The sequence below is a fragment of the Diabrotica virgifera genome, chromosome 4, assembly GCF_917563875.1.
Source record: "Diabrotica virgifera virgifera chromosome 4, PGI_DIABVI_V3a".
NCBI classification, from domain to species: domain Eukaryota; kingdom Metazoa; phylum Arthropoda; class Insecta; order Coleoptera; family Chrysomelidae; genus Diabrotica; species Diabrotica virgifera.
This window is the reverse complement of record NC_065446.1, coordinates 264682209-264696302: the sequence shown is the minus strand read 5'-3', so window position 1 is coordinate 264696302 and position 14094 is coordinate 264682209. Positions and strand designations below refer to the sequence as shown.

The 14094-nt window shown below is 33.3% G+C and overlaps 1 protein-coding gene across 4 annotated transcripts in view; it reads left to right on the top strand.

Annotated features, from left to right (window-relative positions):
- The window catches only part of LOC114325208 (equilibrative nucleoside transporter 1), a 61579-nt gene extending 48921 nt beyond the window's left edge, over window positions 1–12658 (top strand). For all 4 annotated transcript variants that reach the window (XM_028273216.2, XM_028273226.2, XM_028273219.2 and 1 more), the window contains 4 exons: window positions 50–227; window positions 1000–1121; window positions 4428–4630; window positions 5733–12658. In XM_028273216.2, coding sequence (XP_028129017.1) covers window positions 50–227; window positions 1000–1121; window positions 4428–4630; window positions 5733–5859 — 630 coding nt within the window. In that variant the 3' untranslated portion in view covers window positions 5860–12658. The remainder of the gene's footprint in view (window positions 1–49; window positions 228–999; window positions 1122–4427; window positions 4631–5732) is intronic.
- The last annotated feature ends 1436 nt before the right edge of the window (window positions 12659–14094 follow it).

Below are 14094 nucleotides of genomic sequence, written 5' to 3'. Positions count from 1 at the left end.
TTTCACAGTCATGTTCTTATACTTATTGCGATTTTTTTGTATTTTTTAGAGATTCTACAGGTACTATGATCTGAAAGACAAAAAAGAGAGGCGATTGGCACCGATGCCTAGCGGAGAAGTTCAAAGACCTCCGTATTTAAAAATTTTCAAACAGTCTTTTCCACAATTACTGAATGTGTGGATGGTATTTTTCGTAACTATCTCTGTATTTCCTGCTGTTCAATCAGGTAAGACGATCATTCACTGTATATGTCATTTTGCTTAGGTTGGGTCTGCCTTGATTCTAAAACATTGAACTTTATAAAGTCCTCCTAGAATAGTTCATTTTAACCGCCTTAGAATATTGTCACATTTGTCATATACTTTTACTCTCTATAGAGACAAAAACAAAATGTGAACTAATAAATAGAGCACTCCAACATGCTTGTTTTGTTTTGAAGTGTGGAATGCTAAGTATTCATGATAAAGTTCAGTTTTATCGATTACCATCAGTGCTACATTTTAAGCATAAAACTGAACTAAGTAAGTTATCATCTGAGAGACAAAACCAATGGTTAAATGCTGTAAAACGTCCTATAAAAATGCTAAATAACTAAATATGTCCATGTTACTTAAACTGTCTAAATTGGAAAACTGTCTAAACCGTAGGTTAACTCATACCCCTTGAGGGAAAGTGGACCTATATTATTTATTTTGCCAATCTTTCGCTTGTACCTACTAGCAACATTTGTATTGTCTACCAACAACTTTATAATCACTCATGTTTATTTATTCACTGCTTAAAACTAAATAAAGTCGTTCAATTACTTCTACAACTAAAAATTACACAAAATCTACAACAAAATGTTCGGAAAGTAAAAAACTTAAGAAACAAGTTGTACAATGGTACAAATAATATAAACAAGCACAATGTTTGACAGTTTGTCTCCCAGCGTTTTCATAAACGTTAAAGTCTTGGAATGCCCTATACTAACATGAAATTTTTTTGGTCTTTTTCAGGAATACAAAGAAGTGATGACAGTTTCTTTGTTCCCGAATTCATTTATGTGAATCTGATGTGTTTTATGACCTTTAACATATTTGCAATGATAGGTAGTTGTTTGCCTGCCTTTTTTGTATGGGTAAGTAATCATACTGTTCTACTCGTGTAAAGTAAAAGGCTATAATGGAATTCGTATTTTCACTATTGTATCATAAATCATCAAAACTGTTTTTTGTTAGTCAATTTTTTAAGTTAATCTTGGAAACTATATTATACTACATTAAAAGTAATTAATGCCTGGTTGCACCAACATATCGTTAAGCTTAAGAAGTGCCTTAAGCTCAGCTTACGAAACGTACGCGTTGCACCATTGAGCCTTCGATCAATTTTCAGCTTGCCACAATGCATTGCCACCTGACACCTAACAACGTGAGATAATAGGTTCGTTCCAAGACGACACATTTGTACGATCCCTTGAACCGTCACGAAATCGATTGGACTGTTTTAATGCGCAGAATCGCCCTTGAACAGTTTTCTTTCGATCCCGAACCGATTACCGGTACGTAACCCTCGATAGCTCAGCAGAAATCAAAATAAGAATAGAAAAAGCCAGATCCCATATTCACTAAAATGAAGATAGTGTTCTGTGGAAGAGATTTGAGCCTTGAAATGAAACTTCGCCTGATGATATGTTACGTACTTTCTGTGCTGTTCTACTGAATGAAGTCATGGACGCTGAAAAAGATTGATACAGCTTTGAGAGAGTCACAAACGTCGAGGTCTTGAGAAGAATGAATAAAGAAAAGGAAGTCATATTTACGATCAAAAAACGAAAACTGCAATACTTGGGACACATTACAAGAGGCGAAAGATATGAACTGCTTCGAATAATTATGCAGGGAAAGATAGCAGGAAAAAGGTCCATAAGAAGAAGACGAAACTCCTGGCTAAAGAATCTACGGGAATGGTGCAACAACGAATTGTTTCGGTCAGCAGTTTCGAAAATACGTATAGCCCTGATGATCGCCAACCTTCGGAACGAAGATGGCACTTGAAGAAGAAGAAGAAGAACCCTCTTGGAACGTATTTGTGTACCATTTCAAGTTCGAGATGCGCCTGAGCCATTTTCAGTACGAGTACCACAGTACCACTAGTAGTTTGCTAGATGGTTAGAAATTCTCATTTCTAACATGTTCATTAAACATGTTAGAAATTCTCATTTCTAACATGTTCATTAAACATCACTTCAACTTCAAAATCTTCCTCAGAATCTATATTTGACATAAAATCGTTGTCTTCTATGAAAAAATAATAATAATAATAATAAATTATCCATATTTTTAAGATTAATTTGAAAAAAAAAGAATTTTTTAAACGAAAATCAAGATTCACAGGTACTAATAGCGTGGATTATTCTATTATTGAATAGCAGTGACCAGTAAAAATGAAAACAATCCTAACTGCGCAAGTCAATACAAATAGTTTCTGCTTGAAGGCATGTATCAAAAGGACCGTTCAGTTACCGATTTCGAAACGGCACATGGATCGCTTACTAAATATAAGGGTTGCACCATTGAGTCTTAAATCAATTTTCTGCTTGCCACAATAGTCTGCCACGTAGATTGCATTTTAAACTTCGTCTCAGTTAGGACGTGCTTAAATAAAAATCGAAAATTATGGATCTATAAGCTGAGCTGGACTAAGCTTGAGCTAAGATTTGTTGGTGCAACCAGGCATCAGTCATTTAAAATATCATTAAGTTACGCCAAGTTACAATATATTGTACTATTTTCTATACTATAGAATCACTAATAGCATATAATGGTGAATGTACACTGTAGACGTTTTGCTTAGATTTACTCTCGCTAAAAATGTCAGACACTAGTGAACACGGTGTTGAAAGCAGCCTAGCTAGAGTTCAGCAGCCTTAGATCTCAGTAGAGAAAAATAAATCTAGCTACTCTATAGTGGACACACCGTCTCGAATATGTCTAGAGACACTTTAAACTATTTGATCGACTAAATAGAGTGACCTAATCTAGAGAGACATTGATATTTTGTAGAACGAAACTACATATGTACCATGTCTGAAAAAAATTAAATGGGACGGGAAAAATATGATATTAAAATTAATTTAATTGAAAATATATGATATTAAAATTAATTTAATTGAAAATATATGATATTTTTAAATGAATTTAATTGACTGAAATGCATCCCGAATTGTTAAATGTTTCATTGAAGGACTTTAGTAAGTCTTTCTGAAGCTGAAATTGCGTTATTCTTTATTGCATTCCTCTTAAATGCGTATCTTTTCTTTTTATCATTGGTTCTACTTTCCCTAATAAACATTCATAATCTTTATGACCCATTCTCAAAAAAATTGTGTACGGCTTCGTACACAATAGATTCGTAAACAACCATTTTCCTTATATTTCTAAAACCCAATTTCTTACCCAAACACTTCGTTTTTGAAGTTATACTTCTTTAGGCGCGATTGAGAATAAAATTTCATAATACTGCGCGCATGCGCACCCAGACAGTATGGCGTTTAGTTGCTAAATGTTTCTAGTTATGTATAAATATATCAGTGCAAGAAAAGGTGTGAAAAGAATATATTAGTGTTTTTAGTAAATATAATTATTATAATTTTTGTGTCTTTGGATTTGTCTTCCTCAGTAGTAAGATGAGTATAATTAAAACATTTTATTGTATATTTATTATACATCACCTTGTCTGTTTGTTACCGTGAATTGTCATAGGTACGTTCGAACCGATACAGCCACAGTCTTCGTAGCGTATTTGGTATAGCATTCGACCAGAGATCGAGAGGTCTTGAGTTCGAATCCAGTGCAATCCTATACTTTTTTTATTTTTTTGAAAGCGGTAAGCACAAAATTAGTTTGGTGTTTAAAAAAAATTAAAAGAAACTGTTTAAAGTATATTTATTTTTAAGAAATCATATAAGTATAATTTTTTACGTACGTACAAAGTACACACACATTCTTTTTTTATTTCGTTTTGCGCTCTTTCTTTTCTCATTTAAAATTAAAATAAAAACAGTTGCTCCAATTTTTCGCCGGTACATCTTTCAGGGAAATTCGCAACTCAGATACATACATCCACTGTCTACACTACACTCTGTCCAGTGTACACACCAAATATGGAAGTCTATCCCAAATTAATCTCGTACAACTCGAGATAACTCTAGGTAGAGACTAAAATAAATCATTGTAGTGTACACAGTTTATTAGATTTATTAGCTAGCGTCTCTACAATCTAGCTAGATTTTGCTCTGCGGTGTACAGTGTACATTCACCTTAACGCATAACCGATTATGCTTTTTATTAGTCTAGTGGCAAACAACACTTTTAGAGAAATAATTGCAAATTCGATCCGAATGAAATAAAACGATCAGTTTTTATTGATTTTAATTTCTTTTTAGCCTAGTCCGAAATTTTTGTGGATTCCAGTAACGGCCCGAATCGTGTACATACCTTTGTTTTTGTTATGTAATTACCAAGTGAAGGGCATCCAGAGAGTTTTACCTAGACTGATCACCAATGACTACGTATACTTCTTGTTAAGTGCCTCGATGGCCTTGTCGAGTGGCTATCTCAGTTCCTTAGGCATGATGTATGCCCCAAGGTAAGTCAAAAATGTTTGTGTGTGTGTGTGTGTGTGTGTGTATTAATAAATATTTAATTTTTGTTGAGTTTAGAAAGAGATTTTCAAAGGGGTGGGAAAGTAAAAGGACTCAAAAGTTTGTAACGAAGTTGCTCCTCATTGGCTGGGTAATATATATGTACTATTGCCTATGAAAAGTGAGTTAAATACGAATATTTCGTGGACTTTGCATATTTCATCAGCCCATCTGGTTGGTGGGTATCCTCTGCTCTGTAGTGCTTCTTCTCGTGTCATGTACTCGACAATACAATCTGATAATCTGGCGACGTGTCCTGCCCAATTCCATTTTAGCGCAGCGATTTTTTCGACAGCGTCTGTTGTTTTTTTTTTCTACAACGTATTTCTTCGTTTGGGATTCGGTCTCTCAGGGAAACACCCAACATCTGGCGCTCCATGGCCCTCACGAGTTACGCGAATCTTGTTCACTACCTTTTTTTGTGAGTGTTAATGTTTCCGCTCCATAAGTGAGTACAGATAACACACACTGGTCAAAGATTTTCCTTTTGAGGCATATGGGTAAGTCCGATTTAAATACATAGTTCAGTTTACCAATTCCAATCATTCCATCAAAACAATATGTATTACTAAATTTAGCACGAGATTACTCATTATTTGCGTCTTGTTGATGTTAATCTTTAGTCCGACCTCTAAGAAAGCGTGATATAATTTGTTCAACATTATTATTACATCATCCATACGATCGGTTATAAGGACGATGTCATCTGCGAATCTCAAATGACTGGGCTTCTCTCCATTTATGATGATACCATATTCGTTGAGATCTGCCTTCTTAAAAGTGTGTTCTAAAAGGGTTGTGAATAGCTATGGTGAGATGTGCTATATCCAGATCTAAATCCAGCTTGTTCTCTAGGCTGATCGAAGTCTAACATAGCCTCCAGTCTTTTTTTGATAATTTTTGTAATAATAGTTTATTATTACTACATCTATGATAATGTTTATAATAACCTACTACAAAACATGTGTATACCACTTTCACAATTCTAAAAACTTGTAATACAATAATAATTATTGTTATGTAACATTATATTACTTTTATTCACAGATCTGTGGACGATCGGTACGCTCCCACAGCTGGAATGTTTTCGGCCGCAGCTTTAATCACTGGAATCTTCTCCGGCATTCTAATAGCCTTCTTGTGGCCTTGGGTGATCGGCCATGTTGGCGCCTAGCAAAAATGTGTGGTATATGGCACAGAAAAGGAGTTCGCGATTAGGTTCAGTTTATGAGGAAAATTTCTGGTCATATGCCCCAAAATATTATTGTTAGTTAGCATTTTGTGAACCAAAGGATTGTAATTATAAATATACAAAGGGATTACGGAAAAAATAGCGACAAAATGTGACACTATGTATACAGTTTAGTATTATGTTTATATTGGACGACGCTGGAAAGCGTCGTGCTGCCATTTTTGTGAAGGTCCAATAGGGCATGCCAACATGCTGTCAAAATTAAATCAATATGGTAGCCGGGAGGCATACATAAATGTTATTCTATCAGTTCTTAATGTGTTTTAGATCATTTTAGTTTGCGTTTCTTTGTAATTTTGTTTGTACTAGGATTAATTTAACATTTTCACTAGAAGAATTAATTTAAAAAGATAATATGCCTAATTTCTGTTGTGTTTTGAAGTGTGGAATGCGAAGTATTCATGATAAAGTTCAGTTTTATCAGTTACCATCAGTGCTACATTTTAAGTATAAAACTGAACTAAATAAGTTATCATCTGAGAGACAAAAACAATGGTTAAATGCTATAACACGTCCTATAAAAATGCTACATAACTAATTATGTCCATGTTACTTACACTTGGAAAAATGTCTCCACTGTAGGTTAACTCAGACTCCTTGAGGGAAAATGGATCTATATTATTTATTTTGCCAATCTTTTGCTTGTACGTACTAGCAACATCTGTATTGTCTACCAACAACTTTCGAAAATATTCACTCTTGTTTATTTATTTACTGCTTAAAACTAAATAAAGTCGTTCAAGTACTTCTACAACTGAAAACTACACAAAATCAATAAAAAAATGTTCGGAAAATACAACTAAAAAACTATTAAAGGTAAAAAACTTAAGAAACACAATGTGGTACTTCTTCTTCTTCACGTGCCATCTCCTCTAAGACGGTCGGCAACCATCATGGTAATTCGCACTTTCGACACCGCTGCTCTAAAGAGATCAGCAGAAGAGTTAAACCAAACTCTTAAACTGTTTAACCAGGAGATGTGTCTTCTTTGACGACTATATCTACTCTGTATTCTTCCTTGTATTATTAATTGCAATAAGTTATAACGCTCGCCCCTCATGACATGTCATGCTAGAGATATTGCAGTTTTCTGCAATGTGATACAAATATAAACAAATACAATGTTTGTCTCCCAACGGTGTCATAAACGTCGCGTCGTTAAAGTCTTGGAATGCCCTTGCGACAACTTCTTCGAATTTTTTGGAAGGTTGTCTTTAGAAGTTCAGAAACAAAATAAAAACAGAATTTTTCGAGTAAACGTTTTTTAAAAAATTGTGTTTTATATAGCAGCTGCATTTATTCATAATCTTAGTTTCTCAAGAGTTCAATTTAAACAGTAAGGCTTCAACAAAAATGGCCGCGCTAAATTAAAACCTGCCGACATTTCAACGATCTAACTTTGAGCTATTTTTTCCAAAATCCAAAAATAGAATCGTAGATCTTCCACATCCATTAGTCCTCATTTTCATTTGAATTTTTATAAGAAGTATAATGTTTTTGTTGATTTAAAATATTATTTGCATATTTTTTTTAAACAAAATATTGAAAGAATGGAAAAAGTTTGGAAATATTTACAAAAAAAAAGGTTTTTATTTTCCTTTACATTTCTTTTAATTGTTATGTTGTATTAAATTTTTATATAAATTGGAAGAGATTATAAATTTGTTTTGTGTTCAAATTTTATTTTACCCCTTTTATAGTTTTTTTATTCTAAATTTTTTGTTTTTTTTTTTTCAAGGCTCTAGGAGTTTTGTAGCAAAATTTGTATAAAATATAGGTAAAAACCTTTACATCAACAATTTTCTAGCCACAAAGGTCTCGATTTTATTTATTCATCATCGTTAGTATATAATAATATAACGTTTATATTATGTATTTATTACCAGTGTTGGTTTATACACTTTTGTTATTCTTTATATTTTTGACTTATATACAGCGTAACGCAATATTCTAGTTCTAGTCTTAAAAATACAATTTTTACACAATGCAATTTTTGTTACTATAAAAAAAACCTTCAAAATGATGTATGATAAACCTTGATCCAATAATTAGAAATGCGGATATTGCAAAATTACGGCACTTGGGAGATTTTTCACTTGTATCTCATCTGCATTTTGAATGAAGTAACTTTCTAATAGCTTCAACCAAAAGAAAAAATACGAGCTATAAACCAAACCTTAATTATTATTGTAATCGAAATTTTTTTATAACAAAGTCATGAAAATTAAACGATAAATTTTTATTAAAAAGGCATATCAATTCTTTTTTAAGCTACTAAAGGTTTTTTAGCTACTAAAACTTTTGCTTATAGGTGATCCAATAAGTACTTAGCCTCTCCGCCCGATGGTGTCACTGTCGCAAGAGAAAACTACCATCGTGTAATACATTCTTGCAGACGCCATTTGTGAAAATATCAGCCAAATCGGACTCATAGTTTTGTTTTGACCGCGTGTGTAAGCGGGCGTGTTTGGGGATTTTAGAAAATTAAAAAAAGAGTAATATCAGTTTGTTTTTAGAAAGGAAATCCCCCAGCGAAATCAAATATCCCTCGGATGCTGTATACAGTGACTTTTCTTCTACGTTTCAACTTGGTGACACGTCGGTTTTTGATAAGTCACTCCAGGTTACTCCCCGAAAACGGCTACCACTGAGGATAACATGAAAGAAATCCACGATCTCGTATTGGTAGACCGCCAACTGAAGATGCGTGAGATCGCTGAGACAGTAGGTATCTCAAAAAATCTCATTGGTCATATCCATTAGACCGGAGCGGATGCGATTTAAGCGTAATCCAAATGAGTTATTTCATAACCGTTGACGAAACATGGTTCCACTGGTATACACCAGAGACCAAGCCAAGAAACATGGATACACTCGACGTTGCCCCCGAACATGCACCGAGTAGGGTGAAGACTGTCCAATCGACCGGAACACCATTTACAGTGTTTCACAAGATGTGAACATCTAAGTATATCCACTTCCTGGAAAAGGGCTAAACGATCACAGGGCTTTACTATGCCACATTATTGGCCCTATTCGACGCCGAATTTCAGAAAAAACATCCCTAATTGGGAAGAAAAAATCACTCTTCCACCATAACAACGGTCCGGTTTACACCTTTGCCAAATTGGTTGAATTGGGCTACAAACTGCTGTTCCATCCAACGTATTCTCCAGATTTGGGCCTGTACGACTTCTTTTTGTTTCCAAATTTGAAAAAGTCAATCGCCGGGCAGAAATTTAAGTGTAATAAGGAGTTCATCACCGCCACGGAAACCTACTTTTCAGACCTCGAGAAAAGGTATTTTTCAGACGGGTTAAAAAAGGTGCTGTATCACTGCACGTGTATCGAACTAAAATGAGGCTACGTTCAAAAATAAATCGTCACTTTTCCAAAATTTTCGTTTTTTTGAAGGCTAAGTACTTACAGTCGGAAAAATGAAAGAATACCCATGAACGATCACATCAATCACTTATTTTGTATTTGCTATCTTTTTCTATAAATAACAAACATTTGTTGTAGAAGCCATTAACATAACATAACATATAAATAACAAACATTTGTTATAGAAAATGACAGCAAATTCAAAATAAGTGTATTTTCCGACTGTATACCCCATCTAATTTACTTACCGTTGCACTCAGAGCCGGATTTAAGGCAGTGGGGGCCCCTGGGCAGAATTGGTGTGGGGCCCTACCTCCTACCATTAAACAAATTGTTGTTATGACTATGGTATGGTTAAAGTCCGGGTACTTTTCGAGATTTTTTAACTGAAAATTCCTTGATTATGTCGGGCATGTCTAGTTGCTTTAAGGCATTGTGTTCAATGCTCATTATAAAGAGATTGTTCAAGCGCTCTTGGCCTATCATAGACCGAAGTCGATTTTTAAATAACTTAAAATTTTTAGAATGATCTCTCTCCACTGTAGTTAGTTACCATCAGAACTAAATATAAACGAAGTGTCACTACAACGTTTGGAAATGCATCATTCACATTTTTCTCTTTTAACCGTCGCGTCGGCACATTTGAAGTTCTTTACTTATATTTGATGAGCCGATTTCCTCTTTAAATGAATTGAAAAATTCTACAAATTGTACTAGTTCGACACCTAGTTTTTTATCTAAATCATTCCTATAATTGTCGGTAGGCTTCAGTGAGTGAGCTTCAATTTCATTTGGAGTTAAATTTTCCAAATAATGTAAAAATACAAAATTGGAATGAATAGATTCATATGCAAATAGCCTATGACTTGAAGAGGAAATGAAGTGATCTATAATAGCTATAAAATTTTGAGTCCTAAATTTATCTGATGTTGTCATTTCAGTCTCTGAAATATTCCTTAAAAGAATATAATTTTTTTAATTGATTTAATTGCCGCCACTCCTGAATTAAGGTCAATATTTGGATCTTAGAGAATACGACTTGTGCTGTTTGTCCCCTCTAAGATTTCATTCCAAAATATTGCAAATATCCCTATTTTCAGTAAACTCACTCGATTATGCAAACAATTTGTACCGCTACGAGTTTCAAATTGTTGCCCATCGTCTTTTGAAATTTTGGATAATACTCCTTTAATCTGATTACAGCCTTTAACTAATTCGTTTGCGGCATCACTTCTAGACGACCATCTAGTAGTATTTACTCTTTTTTAGGAACAATAATATTTCTGCCATGGTCGACGTTGCTCTCGCTTAAAGACATTTTTAAACATTCGATGACCAAGTTGTATCTATATGTAGAAGAAATATGTCCTTCCAAGAAATCAAATAATTATATGGCAGCAGACAACACTTAGCTGCAGCTTTAGCAACTAAATTTAGAGAGTGGGCGACACATGGAATCTACAACGCCAAGATATTGTGTTACCTAAATTTTAGCTGAACACCATTGTATTTTCCACCTATGACTGACACATTGTCGTAGGACTGTCCCCTGCAGCTTTTACATATTTCCCATGTCCCCTGCAAAAATACATTTTTAATAGTAGAGAAACCTTCCATATAACAAAATATTACAGTTAATTGATTGACAAAAATTATTCTATGTGAATAATGTGCTGATTTTTTTGGGGCTTTGTGGGGGCCCCCAAAATGTGGGGGCCCCGGTCAGCTGCCCAGCCTGCTCCCTTTAAACCCGGCCCTGAAGTTACACGTCATCCGCGGCATAGCCCGAGACGTCACATGATATCAACACGAAATATTTAGGCGGTAGGTGTGTTCTTTCTTAGAATCACTTTGCCGAGTACACTGGCGTTACAGCCACTAGGCATATTTTATTATATATGCGTAGAAATAATATTTAAAGATTTCTATTAATGTTAACTTAAAGAAATACACAATAATATGTTTCATTTAATTTGTCTAAATGGATTATAAAGCGTTTTTATGAAGCACATTTGTTCGGAATACACTGTAACTATAATCGAACGAAGGTGATATTTTGGCATAAATTGGTAACATTTATTTGACAGTTGCGGTGATGACACATCATATTTGTTTATATTCTTTACTGTTCGCGGTGTGCAAGTACTTGGAGGGGATACGAGAAACGATCGTGCGAGAATAGCGGAGAAATATTGTAACTTTCTTAAATAATTCATTGTCAATTGAAATTGTCAAATTGACGTATATTTCATATCTACTGTCAATGAAGAAGAAACATTATATATTGCTCCACAATATTGATATAATATGCAATTATATAAAGGCAAATTTAATTAATTGTATTTTGCTTGCAGTACTGCATTTTAATAACTAATTTTATTTTCTACATACAATTGTTTACGATTTAATAACATAACCTGAATCTTATTTTTTCTTCTTATTATTTTTTTGGACTATGGCCTTGACAATTATCCAGTAACCAGGACTAATATAATTGGCCAATATAATTAAAAGTGCGAATAATGTTGCTGAGCGTAGAAACCAGGTGTCGCTTTGCCGAACTTGCACGGTCCCAATAAGTATTTGTTTCAATATATTTACTATTTTTATTATGTACTTTAACATGAGATTATAACTTAATTCTTGTTTTCTATTTCTAAAGTTCTTATTTATTTACATTGAATATTAATTTGATTTGCTGTATAATCCACTTCCGCAAAAATTGTGTGACGTATTTGATTTAAAATGAATTCAAGAATTTTTTGTAATTGGGCAACAATGTCAACTTAGATCTCTAACGTAAATAATGACGTGCAACGGTAAGTAAATTAGACGGACTGTATATAGATCGAATACGAATAATTTTATGTATTTTAAGTATGCCTAAATATATTTTGGAATGCCATAAAGTAGTTTTAAAGTGCGCGCGCCATTATTTCTTACTAAGATTAATATATCGATTATATCCAACTTAATTTATTTCTTATGTACTTTATTACTTTGAGCTCGGACAAGTAAAATTTAAAAACAACTGATTGTATTTAAACAAAAACCTTGTGCGACTAGAATTTTGCGTCACACTGTTGATAAAGATGTAACTATTAATAAGAATTTTTATTGTAAATAGACTTTTATATGATTTTAACTCAGGGTTTTTTTGTTTTTTCTAAATCCGTAATAACTACACCGATTGAGTAATTTGGAATTCACTCAACAAATTGGTCTCTAAAGCGACGATTTTAAAGATCAATTTTACTCAAGACTGATTGATAATATTTCTATCCAGTTTTTTTACAGCTTGTTTTATAAAATAGGCTGAATAAAGAACTCCGTAAGATATTTTTGTTTTATTTTTTCCTTTTTAGTTGTTTGTATTCTCAGTGAATATTTTATGACTTTTTTTAATATTCTCTTATCGTTAAATTTATAATTTTAGTACTGATTTCAACTCAGCCATCGTTATACACCATAATATTGACAATTTAGTAAAATATTAATCACACTTGCTAGTGAAAAACAATTGAGAATGTAAAGTATTGTACAATTTTTGTCCTTTTTTCATTTAGCAATAATTTAGGCATTATTCGTGTTGATGTTTTTATTATTTAGCTATAAAAAAACGAGTATATCACTGCCGTTGTCTTGTCTGGTGTATGTATGTAGGAAAGAGATTTTAACAGAAAAAAATCTGCAATAAATCACAAGACAAAAATCGCAGATATCGACAAAAAATACATTCGGAAAAGAGCGGACAAAATGAAAGATTTTTGTAGACAAACTGATAATATAGAGAAAAATTTAATTTCACCGGCTCTCTAAATTACTTGTCATTTCTTTTTTAATTTGACAAATTTAATTTGTTTTTAATAGCCTCAAAATGTATAATAATTATACTCTGTTTTTAAATCAGGAGGAGTAAACTCAAAAGACAGATTCACACCCAATGTTACTAGGCAAATCACCAAATACATCTTTTTTGGTTGAATGTGTCGGCCTTCGACGGTAATTCGTAAATATTATGTTATACTAATACGTCGCCAAAGGGTTCTAAAAACAAACTGTTTTTTTATATAATACTGCCGTGCTTAGCAAAAACGCCGTATCTGCAAAATTTAGATTTATACATTTTTCTAACCCAAATGTGCATATCTATCTTATTTGCTTACTAAAAATGACGTAAGTTAAGCCAAAATACATTAAACACAACGCATTTTATGCCGTATCTGCAAAAATGTTCATGGATACTTAGAATAAATGCGTCATTTGAAAAATACTTAAAAAACGCCGTATTTAAAGGTCACTTGCCGCGTTTATCCTAAGCTGGCACTAGATGCGGCGTTCTGTCTAAGCATTTGACAGATTTTTACAGCATGTGTAAAATTTTTAATCTAGTTCGTTGCCATTTTTCAACGAGAACGGTTGTTTGATATAATTTTTTAAATAAGTCAAATAGAACAAAGTTAATACTGCAGAAGGCTATTTTTTCTTTATCAACAGAAAATCTAAACACATGTGTTTGAGTTGTTGGTGATCAAGAAATAATGTGTGGTGCTAAAAACAATGCGGTACTATTAAGTGAGACAAATACTAAATGTGGAGTTTCCTGAGTATGTATATTGTTGTTGATGCGATATTGTATTATTACGTTACATCAGGCATTTTAAACAACGCAAATTTTATAAAGTTTGTTCGAAATACGAATTTTGGTACGAAGTATTTTGGTCGCCGTAGGTCGTAGAATTTCCAAATAAAAAATGTGGTATAAAAATACAT